The sequence below is a fragment of the Phalangium opilio genome, unplaced genomic scaffold (assembly GCF_054372755.1).
Source record: "Phalangium opilio isolate 3A_F unplaced genomic scaffold, DU_Popi_V2 ptg000662l_1, whole genome shotgun sequence".
NCBI lineage: Eukaryota > Metazoa > Arthropoda > Arachnida > Opiliones > Phalangiidae > Phalangium > Phalangium opilio.
Window position 1 is genome coordinate 1,629,959 of NW_028324246.1, and position 14,998 is coordinate 1,644,956.

A 14,998-nucleotide genomic window follows, 5' to 3' on the forward strand; every position below is an offset into this window, starting at 1 on the left:
TAGAGGTCAGTTCAGTTCGGTTTCTTAAAACTGTAACTAAGATTTCGTGAAAAAAATTTAAAAACCCAAAAAAAAAATCGAAAGTGAAAAATCTAAGATGGAGGACGTATATGCGGGTATTACCGTTGGATCTAAACCCCTTTCTTCTTTAAGGGTTATTGATTTAAAATCAGAATTAGAGAAAAGAGGACTTTCTAAAAGTGGGAGCAAAAAAGATTTACAAGAAAGACTCAAAAGGGTAACGTTATAATTGTTAATTAAGCTCGGTTTTGGTTAGGCCTAATTTCAACTAAGCCTTGGCGACGCGCTAAATTTTTTTTAATTGGCCCTAAACGGAAGTTAGGCGAGTAAGATTCCCGCCTTCCTTTCTCGTTAGACTTAAGCCTTGGTCGCAATAAAATTTATAATAATAATAATTAACCTAATTAAATATATATTTTACAGCAATTACAATTGGAGAGGCTTCAAGAATCGGCGCCACACAATGCTGATAGAGTTCCCAATCTTTCTGTAAGTTGAATATTTAAGCGATTTATATTAAGATTGTTGATTGTAAGTTTGTAACTTGATACCTAAATATAGTTGCAAGATGATGCTACGCAAAATGAGGTTGTGAAACAATATTTAGCGGCCCAACAGAAAACCTATGAAATACAAAAAGAAGCTAGGAGACAAATTGAACTTAGCGCAGGTATGTTTTTGCCTTTGATTTGTTTTATACACCTTGATTTATACATTTTTAATTATTGTACAATTATTATACATTTTAAATAGATGAAGTTGGAGGTAGTGAAACCGATGCTTCATCCTCCCAAGATGAAGGTTTATCGCCTTTAAAATTATCAGTTCGAAATATCAGAGCCCAACAAACAGTTCGGGAGCTGAAAGAGTCTGAAGTTGTCTCTTCCGAGGTGGAAGAAGCTGAAGATTTATCGGAAAAAAGGTCACAACGCGTTGATAAAGTTCCTGAAGTGGTTAAACAGGTTCAGAAAGAAAAATTATCACCGGATAAAGAAGCAAATGACAAAATTGATGAGAATTTAGCGCAAATTCACTCTGAGGAAATGTTGAAACAACCTCAGGAACAAGCTGAGAATTTAACAATGTCTAAAATAGAAATAGCTCCTCCCGAAGTTCAAGAAAAGATTGAGGAACCCGAAGAAGAAAATAAGAAATCTGTCATTGCTGAGGTTCAAGATAATGTCAAAACTAATCGTTTGGTTAATATAACTGAAAGTGAAATGTCATTGGCCATTGAGAGTATCTCTGGTGTGGAACAGCCTTCTTATCCCACAGCAGCAGCAGAAAATATTGAAGAGAATCAGGATGTGGTGACTGAAAATGTTCCCCCCAAAAAGGAACAGGATTTAAATGTTCAAGAACCAATGGAGACCAAAAAATCAGAGGTATTTATAAAAATTTTATATTTTAAACCAAATTATACGCATTTAATTAAGTTTATCAAATTTGGAGGTCACAAAAATGAGGGGGGGGTTTGATCTATTTTTAGGCCTAACAGGGGGGGGGGTGAAGGGGTGGGTTTGTGAATTTGAAACACAAGGACTATATAACTAACTAGATTTGGGGATGGAGTGAGATACAGACTCCTTGGTTTTGGTTTGTGGAACTGAAAGGTTCATAGTGTTGGGTCAATTCGCCTCTAGTTGTAATATATACTCCTTGGTTATACCGTATCCGTATTATTGATCTGAACAACGCCGTGCACTGCTAGAGTTGTTAGCTAGATCAGTCTTCATGATCAGAGAGTCAATTTTCAGTTCCTAATAAATTAGATAATAATTTAATCGTATTCCTAATGAATTAATCGCAACAAGTTAATCGCCAATACTTTGAATTTGTGCCAAATTAATTAATAACACGTAAGTCTTTTACTTTTAATGTTATTAAAATTAGGCCTACTGGATTTTTCGTTCCCCCCTCGGTATTTTTTCTTTTTTTTTTGTTCCGGCTCCCATGATGGAACAGTGAACATGATGCGGAGGCATAAAGTGTCCGCCATGTTTTCATCACACCGGTGCCTTAGGCCTAATTTTTGATAAGCTCGCCAAGGCTTAGCTCTTAGAAACGGCAACCTATTGAATTTTGCCATAGGAGCCATTAACAAACTGCCGATACTCGACAGTCATTTCATTATACCGCGTATTTTTTTACGGAGATAATTTTTTTTAAGCCATATTAGGTCTATTTTTCTTCATTAAATCGTACCTACGTTTATTTAATCCATTTGATCAATAATTTTTACGAGGTATCTTAAGACTAGTGGATTAGTAGATCTTTTTTAAAAACTTTACTTTAGATCGCACATTCAAAAGCCCAGTTTTTCATTATAAATATCACTTATTCAAGGTTAATTATAGGATAATTAGTTAAAATTAAGGTGCGGAAATTAATTAAAAAATATATTTTCCCATGTTTTTCTATATTTTACCCATCATATTATAGGTTTGGTTAGGTTAGGTTAGGTTAGATATTTTATGGTATTTGGTGGCTATTCATTAAAATAGTTTCCGCGACTTGAATGTAATTAATTATCATATAATTAACCTCCAAGAAATGATATTTATTGGAAAAACTGTATTTTGAATGCGCGAGCTAAAGTAAAGTTTAGCCGATCTTTTTTGCCCGAATGTTTTAGGGCAAATGTTAAGCCTATTTTTTATGGTTTACTCAGATCGCTTTGCCAGTTATTGATAAATCAGAGAAAGCTGAAAGTCCGCGACAAGTAGAAGCGCTCGAAATGGTTAAACAGAAAGTAAAAACTCCCACCATGAAATCTGAGCCAGATATCGTTAAAAGAGAAGCTAGTCCTTCACCCTTTGTACCTGAGCCTGATTCTGTTGTTAAAAAGAAACTTAAAAGCGAAACAGCGGGTGGTGATCAACCAATGGACCTTTCCTTTGAAGAAAATCAACCCAAGACGGAAAATATTGAACCCAAATTGACTGAGGGGGAAACTTTGGTTAAAAGTGAGAATGTCAATGGTTCAAAGGCGACTGTTGTGAAGACGGAAACAGCCACTGCTGTTAAAGAGATGAAAAGAGGTCGCGAAAGGAAACATAGTAGCGATACTGAAGAAGAGAGTCAAGAAAGCCCCAGTGGTAGCAGATCAAGGTCCAGGAGTAAGAGCTCAAACTCTAGATCCAGGTCCAGATCTTCCAGTGGCAGTGGCAGTTTTAGTTCCCCTCAAAGAAGGGGACGCAAGAAGAGAGTCAGGAATACTGATTCCGAAGCCAGTAGCAGTAGTGATGAGGAAAGCAATCAGGTAAGCTTGTTTTAAATTAATGTTTGGGGTGGGGTGTGTTGGGTTGGGTAAGTGTAATACAGTGTTGGCAACTTGGAAGACCTGGAAATAGTAAATTTAAAAATAGGCCAAAATGGTTGGAGATGTAGTGGAGCGGTTTTAACTATAGGCCGGCCTGGTCAGGGCGTTTTTGACAATAGGCCGGCCTGGTCGGGGCGTTTTTGACAATAGGCCGGCCTGGTCGGGGCGTTTTTGACAATAGGCCGGCCTGGTCGGGGCGTTTTTGACAATAGGCCGGCCTGGTCGGGGCGTTTTTGACAATAGGCCGGCCTGGTCGGGGCGTTTTTAACAATAGGCCGGTATGGTGGGGGCGTTTTTAACAATAGGCCGGCCTGGTCGGGGCGTTTTTAACAATAGGCCGGCCTGGTCGGGGCGTTTTTGACGGTAGGCCGGCCTGGTCGGGGCGTTTTTGACGGTAGGCCGGCCTGGTCGGGGCGTTTTTAACAATAGGCTGGTATGGTGGGGGCGTTTTTAACAATAGGCTGGTATGGTGGGGGCGTTTTTAACAATAGGCTGGTATGGTGGGGGCGTTTTTAACAATAGGCTGGTATGGTGGGGGCGTTTTTAACAATAGGCTGGTATGGTGGGGGCGTTTTTAACAATAGGCTGGTATGGTCGGGGCGTTTTTAACAATAGGCCGGCCTGGTCGGGGCGTTTTTGACGGTAGGCCGGCATGGTCGGGGCGTTTTTGACGGTAGGCCGGCCTGGTCGGGGCGTTTTTGACGGTAGGCCGGCCTGGTCGGGGCGTTTTTGACGGTAGGCCGGCCTGGTCGGGGCGTTTTTGACGGTAGGCCGGCCTGGTCGGGGCGTTTTTGACGGTAGGCCGGCCTGGTCGGGGCGTTTTTGACGGTAGGCCGGCCTGGTCGGGGCGTTTTTGACGGTAGGCCGGCCTGGTCGGGGCGTTTTTGACGGTAGGCCGGCCTGGTCGGGGCGTTTTTGACGGTAGGCCGGCCTGGTCGGGCGTTTTTGACGGTAGGCCGGCGTAGTCGGGCGTTTTTGACGGTAGGCCGGCCTGCCTGGTAGGGGCGTTTTTAACAATAGGCCGGCCTGGTCGGGGCGTTTTTGACGGTAGGCCGGCCTGCCTGGTAGGGGCGTTTTTAACAATAGGCCGGCCTGCCTGGTAGGGGCGTTTTTAACAATAGGCCGGCCTGCCTGGTAGGGGCGTTTTTGACGGTAGGCCGGCCTGCCTGGTAGGGGCGTTTTTGACGGTAGGCCGGTCTGCCTGGTAGGGGCGTTTTTGACGGTAGGCCGGTCTGCCTGGTAGGGGCGTTTTTGACGGTAGGCCGGCCTGCCTGGTAGGGGCGTTTTTGACGGTAGGCCGGCCTGCCTGGTAGGGGCGTTTTTGACGGTAGGCCGGCCTGCCTGGTAGGGGCGTTTTTGACGGTAGGCCGGCCTGCCTGGTAGGGGCGTTTTTGACGGTAGGCCGGCCTGCCTGGTAGGGGCGTTTTTGACGGTAGGCCGGCCTGCCTGGTAGGGGCGTTTTTGACGGTAGGCCGGCCTGCCTGGTAGGGGCGTTTTTGACGGTAGGCCGGCCTGCCTGGTAGGGGCGTTTTTGACGGTAGGCCGGCCTGCCTGGTAGGGGCGTTTTTGACGGTAGGCCGGCCTGCCTGGTAGGGGCGTTTTTGACGGTAGGCCGGCCTGCCTGGTAGGGGCGTTTTTGACGGTAGGCCGGCCTGCCTGGTAGGGGCGTTTTTGACGGTAGGCCGGCCTGCCTGGTAGGGGCGTTTTTGACGGTAGGCCGGCCTGCCTGGTAGGGGCGTTTTTGACGGTAGGCCGGCCTGCCTGGTAGGGGCGTTTTTGACGGTAGGCCGGCCTGCCTGGTAGGGGCGTTTTTGACGGTAGGCCGGCCTGCCTGGTAGGGGCGTTTTTGACGGTAGGCCGGCCTGCCTGGTAGGGGCGTTTTTGACGGTAGGCCGGCCTGCCTGGTAGGGGCGTTTTTGACGGTAGGCCGGTCTGCCTGGTAGGGGCGTTTTTGACGGTAGGCCGGTCTGCCTGGTAGGGGCGTTTTTGACGGTAGGCCGGCCTGCCTGGTAGGGGCGTTTTTGACGGTAGGCCGGCCTGCCTGGTCGGGGCGTTTTTGACGGTAGGCCGGCCTGCCTGGTCGGGGCGTTTTTGACGGTAGGCCGGCCTGCCTGGTCGGGGCGTTTTTAACGGTAGGCCGGCCTGCCTGGTCGGGGCGTTTTTAACGGTAGGCCGGCCTGCCTGGTCGGGTCGGTTTTAACAATAGGCCGGCGTGGTCGGGGCGTTTTTTTGTCGATAGGCCGGCGTGGTCGGGGCGTTTTTTTGTCAATAGGCCGGCGTGATGAATCAAGGAAATGGGAGTTGAATATTTGGCAATAATATTTCAGGTTAAACGTAGAGGTAGCAAACCTCAACCGAAACAAACTAAAACCGACGCCTCATCTCCTGACAAAGAAAAGGAGGCAACTAATATTGTTGAACCAACATCAGTCTCAACCTCTTCCCAGTCCAACACGGTTGCTAATAAAAGGCGAAAGTGGACCAACACGTCTAGTACAGAATCAACTGAACAATCTCAAAGCGCCACCACCCCGGCTCCCCCCTCTGCAGTTGAAAGAAGGAAAATCAACCGAACTGTCCACCCTGTCTCTGCTGTGGAACCCCAGGCTGAAGAGAAGAGTCCAATTGAGAGTCCAGTTGTAGCTGAAAAGACACCAAGTACGAGTGTGGCTCCATTGGATAAAGCCGAAGAGGAACAGGAGGATGCCAGTGATAAAAAGGATACCCTGGTCTTGGATATTCACGTTACTGATGAAACTATGGGTGTCAGTGATACCGAGAAGGATTTAGTTGAGACTAAACCGCCACCACCCAAAAAGTAAGATTGACAGATTGATTATTAATTTTGTTTGTTTATGTTGGCTTTAATTTAAGTTTGTTTCGTTTTAATTATGATTCTTGTATTTTAATTGTTTTTTGTTTGTTCTTTGCGTTTGTAGGAAGATAACGAGTGAAAAGACTTTAAATAGGGATTCAACATCAACTGTAAGATGTTTTTTTTTATTGACATTAAATCGCGCGGGTTTATATTTGTTTACTGTTGTGGGTGAACGAGTGTTAGTTCCAAAGATTAAGTAGGGATTTGTTAAAACTGTCTTATTCTTAAGTTACAAAGATTTTTTAGACAAGTTGCGAAACTCCCAAATATCGCAATTTGGGCTTTTATATTTTGATAAGTAGTTTGTTATTAGAAAGTGGGGAATTTAGTTTTACATTCGACTGTTGTTTTCTGAGTAATTAATATTATTATTGATTAGTATTTTTAGATTGTAATTTGGGAAACGAATTTTTGTTGTAAATTGTTTTATTTTATTCTTTATTCAAGGTGGAAACATCATCGGCGTCATCGGAGCGAGTCAAGAAGATCACCAATCGCAAAATCTCTCTTAGTGGATCATCGAGTAAGTTAAGACAATTAATTGATGTTTCTAGGGTTTAATTTAATTTTGTTAATTAGCATCGAAGGAAGAGGATAGTGGGAAACCGCAACGGAAGAGGAAATGGGGAAGTATCACCAAGGTTGTTCCCGTTACTTCACCCGTCATTTCTACTGAATCTTTAAAAGTAATTAAAACCTTTTAAAATGGATTTCTTTGGACTAAAGTTTAAATTAAAACGTTAACTAAATTGTTAGGTAAAACAAATGGGTCGTCTAACTTTGATTATTGCGTCTCTTTTAGGGTCTTATTCCAGATTTGACGCCAGCTTTGACGGCTGTCGCGAAAATGGAGGATATGATTTCAACCAAAACGCCAGTTACTAAAGAAACTAGTAATAATAACGCCGCAGTAACAACGAGTGCCACCAGCGTTGCATCGCATAAAATTGAGATGAGCGCTGAAGAGGCCTCGGGTGGTCCCAGGGAAGTTTCCCCACCCAGGAAACCAGTTTCCACCATTTTGTACGTCAGGAATTTGGTGCGACCTTTTACTCTCAATCAACTCAAGGAGGAATTGGGCAAGAATGGAACCCTGGTTGAAGAGGGCTTCTGGATTGATAAAATCAAGTCTAAATGTTACGTTACCGTAAGTTATTTCTTTGTTATTTTGTAGTTATTGTAGTGATTAATTTTAATTATGGTTTGTTAGTATGAAACGGAGGATCAAGCTGTGGCAACTAGGAAAGCTTTGCACGGAGCTAGATGGCCCGCCTCTAATCCTAAAACACTCTTTGTTGATTTTTCTAACCAAGAAGAGGTAAGAATGTTGATTTAGACTGTTTTGAGAAGGGCTCTATCGCGTCGCGACCAATTTGAGAAGGGCTCTATCGCGTCGCGACCAATTTGAGAAGGGCTCCGTCGCGTCGCGACCAATTTGAGAAGGGCTCCGTCGCGTCGCGACCAATTTGAGAAGGGCTCCGTCGCGTCGCGACCAATTTGAGAAGGGCTCCGTCGCGTCGCGACCAATTTGAGAAGGGCTCCGTCGCGTCAGGACCAATTTGAGAAGGGCTCCGTCGCGTCAGGACCAATTTGAGAAGGGCTCCGTCGCGTCAGGACCAATTTGAGAAGGGCTCCGTCGCGTCAGGACCAATTTGAGAAGGGCTCCGTCGCGTCAGGACAGTTTGAGAAGGGCTCCGTCGCGTCGCGACCAATTTGAGAAGGGCTCTATCGCGTCAGGACAGTTTGAGAAGGGCTCCGTCGCGTCGCGACCAATTTGAGAAGGGCTCTATCGCGTCGCGACCAATTTGAGAAGGGCTCCGTCGCGTCGCGACCAATTTGAGAAGGGCTCCGTCGCGTCGCGACCAATTTGAGAAGGGCTCCGTCGCGTCGCGACCAATTTGAGAAGGGCTCCGTCGCGTCGCGACCAATTTGAGAAGGGCTCTATCGCGTCGCGACCAATTTGGGGAGGCTGCCTTATAAGTACTAGTGGCCTCCATCTTGAATGAGTTTCTATGCATAAGTCTCTCACGACGACTATTATAAAACCCCGTCTGCCTTTCATTTTCAAAACAGTTGGATTTCCAAAAAGGCGGCGGTGCTAAACCCATTCCCCCATCATCATCCCAACCCAAAGCTGATCCCCAAAAAGAACCGGTTCTCAGCCGCGATTCGAATAGTCGCAAAATCTCCGAGAGTGAGCGCTCGCGACGCATTTCCACCGCGAGCGAGGATAAAAAGCACGTTGAGCGGGGTGGAGGAAGAGGAGGAGGCGACCGAAGAAACAGCGAATCGTCTTCCTCTCATCCGCAGACGCATCCAATCAGAGAATGGGACCGAGATAAAATAGTTCAAGAGGACAGGGGAAGAAATCGCGATCGTCAGGGGGGCAGAAATAACCGCGAAAATGATAAACCCAGGAGTAAGGATCGCAAGGAACGCGGCCGGGATAAGAAAGTGGATAATTCGTCCCAGAATAAGAAGAAACAGGAGGAGGAGACGCCAGGGAAATTGTTGGACGATCTTTTTAGGAAGACTAAAGCGGTGCCTTGCATATATTGGCTGCCCTTAACGGAACAACAGGTAATTAAAGCTCTTTCCGTCAGGGGATACTCAATTTTGAAGGGTCTTTTGTTTTGTTTTTTTATGTCAGATTGTTCAAAGAGACGAACAGAAAAAGCAACGTTTGTTGGAGCGTGAGCAAAGGAGGAAACGCATTGAAATGGAGGAAAGGGAGAAGATGGAAGCCGAACGTAAAATGAGGCTGAAAGAAAGAGACATCAGGATGAATAGGGACAGAGTAAGGACGCGCTGATTTTCCAACAGTTTATTAATTGAAGATCTATAGGAAAAGCACTATGGGGAGACAATTGGGGTTTTTTTGACATGAACTAAATTTTTTTTTATGATTTTGACCACCATCTCGCGTTGTTTATTGTTTTGTTTTGTAGAATATTCGAGGCAGAAGTCGCAGCGCGAGCCGCAGTCCCATCAGGAGAAGATAATGGCTCGACTACCGACCGCATCAACAACGACGTAAAACTAAATAACGCCAAGAATACCAAATGAATTACACTTGAGGAAGAAGAAAAGAAGACATCGTGGGAGCGGCGACTACCTCTACCAATCCCCCAATACCTCAACAGCTGTAACGGAATTCACTCTCTCTGACTTCTCGAGAAAATAATCTACTGTAGATCAGACGTTTTACGCTACCGCTAAGCGAGGTATTAATGTTCTTTAATTTAAAATAGTTCCGTTCGTTTTTTGCGACGCAACTGGAACCCAATCCCTACTTTTCCAAAACCCAACCAACCAACCAACCAATCATTCCTTTCCCTCGACTCCAAAAAACCAATTTTGGGCCGCATCATTAGCTTATGAATAAGACTTGGACTTTCCATATTAGGCTTTATTTTTTCAAAGGTAAGAAATATAGGGCTAGGATCATTTCATTCATAGTGCCTTGGTTTGCGTCTACAATTGTTATTTTGAGCTAACCAAGACGCGCAATTACTATAATCTTGTGATCTTTGAGCGCCTTGGTTAGGAGCTAAGGCTTAGGTACTAGGAAGCGAGGGGGGTTAGTTAGTGCCTTGGTTTGCGTCTACAATTGTTATTTGGAGCTAACCAAGACGCGCAATGACTATAATCAATTCTGATAATAGTCTTTGAGCGCCTTGGTTTGCGTGTACAATTGTTTTTGGAGCTAACCAAGGCGCGCAATGACTATAATTCCGGTTGTCTTTGAGCGCCTTGGTTAGGAGCTAAGGCTTAGGTACTAGAAAGCGAGGGAGGGGGGTTAATGTCGCGTTATTTCAGTGTAATTCATTTAGTATTCGGAGATTTCATTTAGTTTTCATTATTTTTAACCACTTTTCTGGTTAGTTTTTAACATCTTCATTAGTTTCTTTAAAAATCATTTTCATCTTTTGATTTTTCATTTAAAAATTTGGGGGGAAATCTTGGACGTTCGAGGAGTCAGAGAGTAAAAGAAGAAGAATTAGAAGAATAATAAACGGGTTTTCGTAGCTCGACGCAAAAAAAGATTTTATTCTGTTTTTGTCTTCGGAAAAAGGGGATAGAACGTTGAGCCGGCGATGTTTGTCGTTGTTGGTGATCGAAGGGTGTCCTTTTTTCAGATCAGAGAGAGATTTTGCCACAAAAAAAGGGTGTGTGTTAGGAAATACAAAATGTCAGTTCAGGGTTCTCTGTTCAATACCAAACAAACAAACAAACAAACAAACAAACAAATACTTTACTCGAAAATGATTATCTCAAGATTTGAGACGTCACTATTCATTTATAAAACATATATTAAAATCCCCAAATATATTGTTATCGGAAGAAAAGCGATGATAAAATACATTTTTTTGTACCAAAGTTCTTAAGGAAAATAATAATTAGACACGAATTGTTCTAATAATTTAAATATGGAACGTGTAAACAAAAAACTGCAAAGATTTAAAGATTTTCATTGATTGAAACATTGGGTTGACGCCCGAGAAAATTATGCGTAAGCGAAGAAATAAAAAAACAAAAAGGGGTTAACAATACGAGATAAATCGTTACGATTATATTGTAGATGAAATCCATTTTATTATTATTAAATTCCATCAAAAATTATGCAAATTTTATTTATTTCCACAAATTGCGTACGTTTAACAAGTTGCGTTAAAGCTATATATTTTGTGTATATAGGGATTTTATTTAGGTGTTTGTTTTGAAGAACTCGAAGATGCCTCTTGTTGTTCCCACATTGATTCCAAATCTTTCTCCAGTTTCCTTTGATTATTTATTTGGGTAATAATTATTAATTAACTCAGGGATAGATTTAATTTTAGAAGTATAGGAATGGAGAACAGAGTAACGTGGGCGCGCGTCAAAGTCCCGGACCCCCTTCCCCGGGACGGGAGGGGGGGGGTATGAAAGAAGAGGCGGGTCATAACGACAGAGGTAAAAAGGAATTACGTATTTTTGCCGTCCCCGTCAGCAACGTCATCAAAACTTAGTTCAAGTGAGCCAATAAGATAATTTAAAATTTTTGTTAGGTGTTGGAGGGAGGGGGGGCTCTGTACTGGGTGGTCTATGAGTCGGACTGAAGTAAATACAAACAGTTCTTCATTCCTGCTTCTAAAATTACATCTATCCCTGTTAACTTAATTATTATTATTTATAATTAATTTACATTTTATTAGAGACTAATAATCTCAATTTTTCATCCCTATCTTGAACTGCGACTTTTAAGACTTGAATTTCTTTTTCTAAATTATTTTGAGCTTGAGCGGATTCCGCTTCTGTTTCTTCAACCCTTTAGTTAATTAACATTTAGTAATAGTTAGTTAATTAATTTATATTTTAAAATTAATTTAAAACAAAAAAACAACTAACAATTCTTCCATTTTTTGAACTCTTTCCATTGTTCTTGTTTTAAATCCCTAAAATTATATCAAATTAATTTAACTTAAATATTAACTATCATCGAAATTAAATTCACTTTAGTGTTTGAGCGGTTTGGAAAGCTTTACTTAGTACTTACTTTTAGCGATTCTTGAAGTCTCCCCAAACTAACAGTCTTTTTTAACAAAACCGAAACGAATTTGTGATGAAGTTGAGTTTGGGCTCTCGTCTAATTCATTTAAATTAAAATTAACTAATTAACCAGCTAGTTACTAGCTTGAAAGAAGCGATTCTAGTGATATTTCAACCCCTTCTAAGATAGCAAAAGAAACAAAACGAACCTTTTCTACAAGTTGATCTCTCTCTTGAGCTGTATGCTCAGAAACATGTATCAATGTAGCGAGCAGATCTTGAGCAGTTTCACCCCATTGATGACTGGCTTTGAGCTGCGTTAAAAGAGTCTGACATTTCTGCAGCGTTTCTTGGAAACCGGCGTTAAGTGAAGCGTTGTCGGTTTTTAGTTGCTCAGATTGTTCCTTGTATTTTAGCAACTCAGTCCTCATTTGACTGCTCTCGAGACGATTACTCTGAAGTTAAGTAAATTTAATTAGAACATTATTGTTAAATTATAAACTAATTAAGGTGTACCGCAATTTGAGAATACAAATGGTCGAGTTCATCTTGATATTTCAGTTTCAAATCCTCGAGTAACCTGAGGTAATTAAATTAATAAACTTAGTATATTTTATGCTTAAATTAAAATTTCAGGTAATATAACGTTATACCTTAAAAGAACGACATTTTTTCTAAATAAAAAAGGAAAAATATTAAAACTGAAGTAAATTATCTCTTATTGTAAAATAATTAGCATTTAATTAGTCTTAAAAACGAGGATTACTGCGCCATCCGCCATTGGTTTAGTGGCGTCTGCTAGCCAGAACCTCTTACCCTTACAGGATTGGCTGAATTCTCACAGGCTTTTATAAGGTAGGGTTCTGACTAGCAGACGCCACTAAAGCAATGGCGGATGGCGCAGTAGCCCTCGTTTTTAAGACTAATTAAATGCTAATTATCATATTGTAATAAGAGATAATTTATTTTTAATATTTTTCCTTTAATATTTAGAAAAAGGCCGTTCTTTTAATGTATAATGTTATGTTACCTGAACTTTTCCTTTAATTAAGATAAAATTAATTACATTTTAATTTCGTTTATAATTAGATTATGTTGGTGGACAGACATAGTCTCCTCCGATTTGCGCTCCAATTGAGCGCATTTGCGTTTTAAATTTGAATTTTCTTCGATCAAGTCATTACTTTGAGCATTAACTTGTTTGGTCACGTCTTTCAAGTTAAGTAATTCACGTTTTAAATGTTGTACTAAGTTAATAGTTAATAACTAATTAAATTAGGCCTATGAAAGTGTGGTAACAGGGTGCAATTGTGCGGATAGTGCGCGTGAATTGCCAACTCTGTTACCTTCTTGTTGACTTTCGTCAACTGTTTGTTCCAAATATCTGATATCATGTTTTAAAATCATGTTTTCCTCTAATATCTGATTAGCTTCCTTTAATTTTTCAGCCCTGAATTATGTTTCCGTGTTTAATGTTCATTTAATTAATTAGGAATTAATTTTAATTAATTTAATACCAATCTAATTTTTGTTTTTGATAAGTTTTATTTTCTTCCACAGTTTCCAAAACTTCTTTTCGTAAAATTTCAAGTTTTTTATGTAAATTTTCCATGAATTCCGCTCTCTGACTTGCCAAATTCCCTTCCAATGGTTCTGCAGTGGATTTGCGCTCTGTTAGAGTCGATAACGAAGATCCTAGTAATAATTAAAATTAATTATTTATTAATTAAGATTAAGTTTTAATGATGATTTACCTAAAGTCACGTTCGATAACTTTGATTCAGATTGCCAAGTTTTCTTCACAACAGTCTGTTTATTTTTGTTGATTTCAGTTGATGATTCCGACTTCTAAAAGGATTAAATAACATTAATTAAGATACTAGTATTAATTAGTTTAATTACTTTAGCGGATGTCATCAATTTTAAAGTTTCCAGACTATCAATTTGATTTTTAATTTGAGGCAATGAATTAAGGCTGGGTTTTGAAACTTTAATAGGCTAGTAAATTAATCCCAATTAGGTTAATTTAATTAGTACATTACGTTATTAATTATTATTTTTACCTTCTTATTGGGAACTGCATATATATGTTCTACAGAGTTAGAGGATGGTTTGATGTCAGTTATGACTTCCGCTTCCGTTTTGAAAGAATTAGCTTTTCCATTATCGTCATCATCATCATCAATGTTCACTCCTTTATTATCCAATAACAGGTTGTCGCTCGCAATCTCGTAAACCTCCTCTTCAATAGTTTTATCGAATGGGAGTTTTTCATACCTTAATTTTAATTAAAAACTTAAAATTAACTACGAAAGGTTTCTTTATAAATTAATTTTACCCAATGTCAGATTCTTGCAAACTCTCTTCTGCCGTTTTCTGGACGTTGAGCGGATTATTATCTTGAAGTTCCGAGCCGCATAAAATAGTTTGACCAGCCCAAGTGGCCGAAAAGACGGCTTTAGCCACGCGACTATGGGTCAAAACGGGTTTTGGGTGATTTGGAACTGCTGCGAAACTGATTTCGGGGATGAGTGCGGCACCCAAATTAATTCCCAAGTGTTCTTTCAAAGTCTTTTTAAAGATTCTTACATAATTATTCAAAATATTCGTTAATTTTTAATGTCAACTTACCTTAAATCCTTTAAAAGAAAGTTTTTTCTTCCTTCTAGGTGGACGGATCGGTTTGTTTTCGTTCTCGGTTACCATGTTTTGATTACGAACCAATCAGAAGACGAGGATATGTCCTTATTGGCCAATGAGAGATGAGAATTTTTGACAGCTCCTTTCGCGCGTGCGCATTCAAGCTTTCCACGTATTTCGGTCTAGTCGCGGTAACGTGTAGTGTTAGAAATGGAAACATTTTCGTGGTAATATGGAAAAATAAGTTAATTACTATTAACTTTAAGTATTTAACTAATAGTAAACTGTGTAATAAGTTAATTGAACTAAAAACCGGCTGGAATTAGTGTTTAAATTCGGAAAGATACGAAATCGGTATGTGTCCGAATGAAATGACGTTTTCTAAGCCTCGGTAAAAGACTCAAAATGAATCTCAAACTCAATGGTCTATTTGCGCGGGAACTTGTGAAATTCAAAAATCAATCATGGTTGGTCAGGATTGTCAACGATAGATTGACATTTCTTCAGTATCATCTATGCGTAAGTTCATTTCTTATTTTCGAAATGTTTTCTATATAAGAAATTTCGTGTCTTACACATTAAGATGGGTTTTTTGCACGAAATTTTGG

The 14,998-nt window shown here is 41.0% G+C and overlaps 3 protein-coding genes across 5 annotated transcripts in view; 2 read left to right on the forward strand and 1 right to left on the reverse strand.

The window, feature by feature from the left end:
• The first annotated feature begins 59 nt into the window (after positions 1 to 59).
• Positions 60 to 10,844, forward strand: LOC149588299 (uncharacterized). Of its 2 annotated transcripts, XR_016380009.1 has the most exons (15): positions 60 to 238; positions 445 to 510; positions 583 to 691; positions 775 to 1,406; positions 2,693 to 3,283; positions 5,671 to 6,161; positions 6,283 to 6,328; positions 6,669 to 6,744; positions 6,801 to 6,907; positions 7,024 to 7,368; positions 7,432 to 7,539; positions 8,295 to 8,801; positions 8,872 to 9,018; positions 9,170 to 9,445; positions 10,361 to 10,844. XR_016380009.1 is itself a non-coding variant. In XM_089862932.1 (14 exons), the coding sequence occupies exons 1-14, from the start codon at positions 98 to 100 to the stop codon at positions 9,221 to 9,223; spliced, it is 3,420 nt and encodes a 1,139-aa protein (XP_089719058.1). In that variant the 5' UTR covers positions 60 to 97; the 3' UTR covers positions 9,224 to 10,844. The 2 variants fall into 2 exon arrangements, 1 of the variants encoding a protein (XP_089719058.1); XM_089862932.1 differs by having other exon boundaries at positions 9,170 to 10,844.
• LOC149588300 (uncharacterized) lies at positions 10,799 to 14,582 on the reverse strand. 2 transcript variants are annotated; one of them, XM_089862941.1, is made up of 14 exons: positions 14,382 to 14,582; positions 14,089 to 14,321; positions 13,814 to 14,027; positions 13,653 to 13,748; positions 13,505 to 13,598; positions 13,268 to 13,445; positions 13,097 to 13,200; positions 12,817 to 12,961; positions 12,267 to 12,330; positions 11,960 to 12,205; positions 11,758 to 11,847; positions 11,610 to 11,656; positions 11,407 to 11,529; positions 10,799 to 11,003 (listed from the first exon to the last, which is right to left on the reverse strand). In XM_089862941.1, the coding sequence occupies exons 1-14, from the start codon at positions 14,454 to 14,456 to the stop codon at positions 10,925 to 10,927; spliced, it is 1,788 nt and encodes a 595-aa protein (XP_089719067.1). In that variant the 5' UTR covers positions 14,457 to 14,582; the 3' UTR covers positions 10,799 to 10,924. The 2 variants fall into 2 exon arrangements, with proteins under 2 accessions (XP_089719067.1, XP_089719066.1); XM_089862940.1 differs by having other exon boundaries at positions 12,817 to 12,997.
• The window catches only part of LOC149588301 (CD109 antigen-like), a 33,035-nt gene continuing 32,616 nt past the window's right edge, over positions 14,580 to 14,998 (forward strand). The window contains exon 1 of the mRNA XM_089862930.1: positions 14,580 to 14,909. The gene's annotated coding sequence lies outside the window, so the exon portion shown is untranslated. The remainder of the gene's footprint in view (positions 14,910 to 14,998) is intronic.

Coding starts and splice junctions, on each gene's coding strand:
- LOC149588299 (XM_089862932.1), top strand. CDS start 98: ATGGAGGACGTATATGCGGGTATTACCGTTGGATCTAAACCCCTTTCT. Junction 6,162..6,282: donor AAACCGCCACCACCCAAAAA/GTAAGATTGACA, acceptor TTGCGTTTGTAG/GAAGATAACGAGTGAAAAGA. Junction 6,908..7,023: donor TTTCTACTGAATCTTTAAAA/GTAATTAAAACC, acceptor CGTCTCTTTTAG/GGTCTTATTCCAGATTTGAC.
- LOC149588300 (XM_089862940.1), bottom strand. CDS start 14,456: ATGGTAACCGAGAACGAAAACAAACCGATCCGTCCACCTAGAAGGAAG. Junction 14,322..14,381: donor TTTCTTTTAAAGGATTTAAG/GTAAGTTGACAT, acceptor ATCTTTAAAAAG/ACTTTGAAAGAACACTTGGG. Junction 11,004..11,406: donor TTATTAGTCTCTAATAAAAT/GTAAATTAATTA, acceptor AAATAATCAAAG/GAAACTGGAGAAAGATTTGG.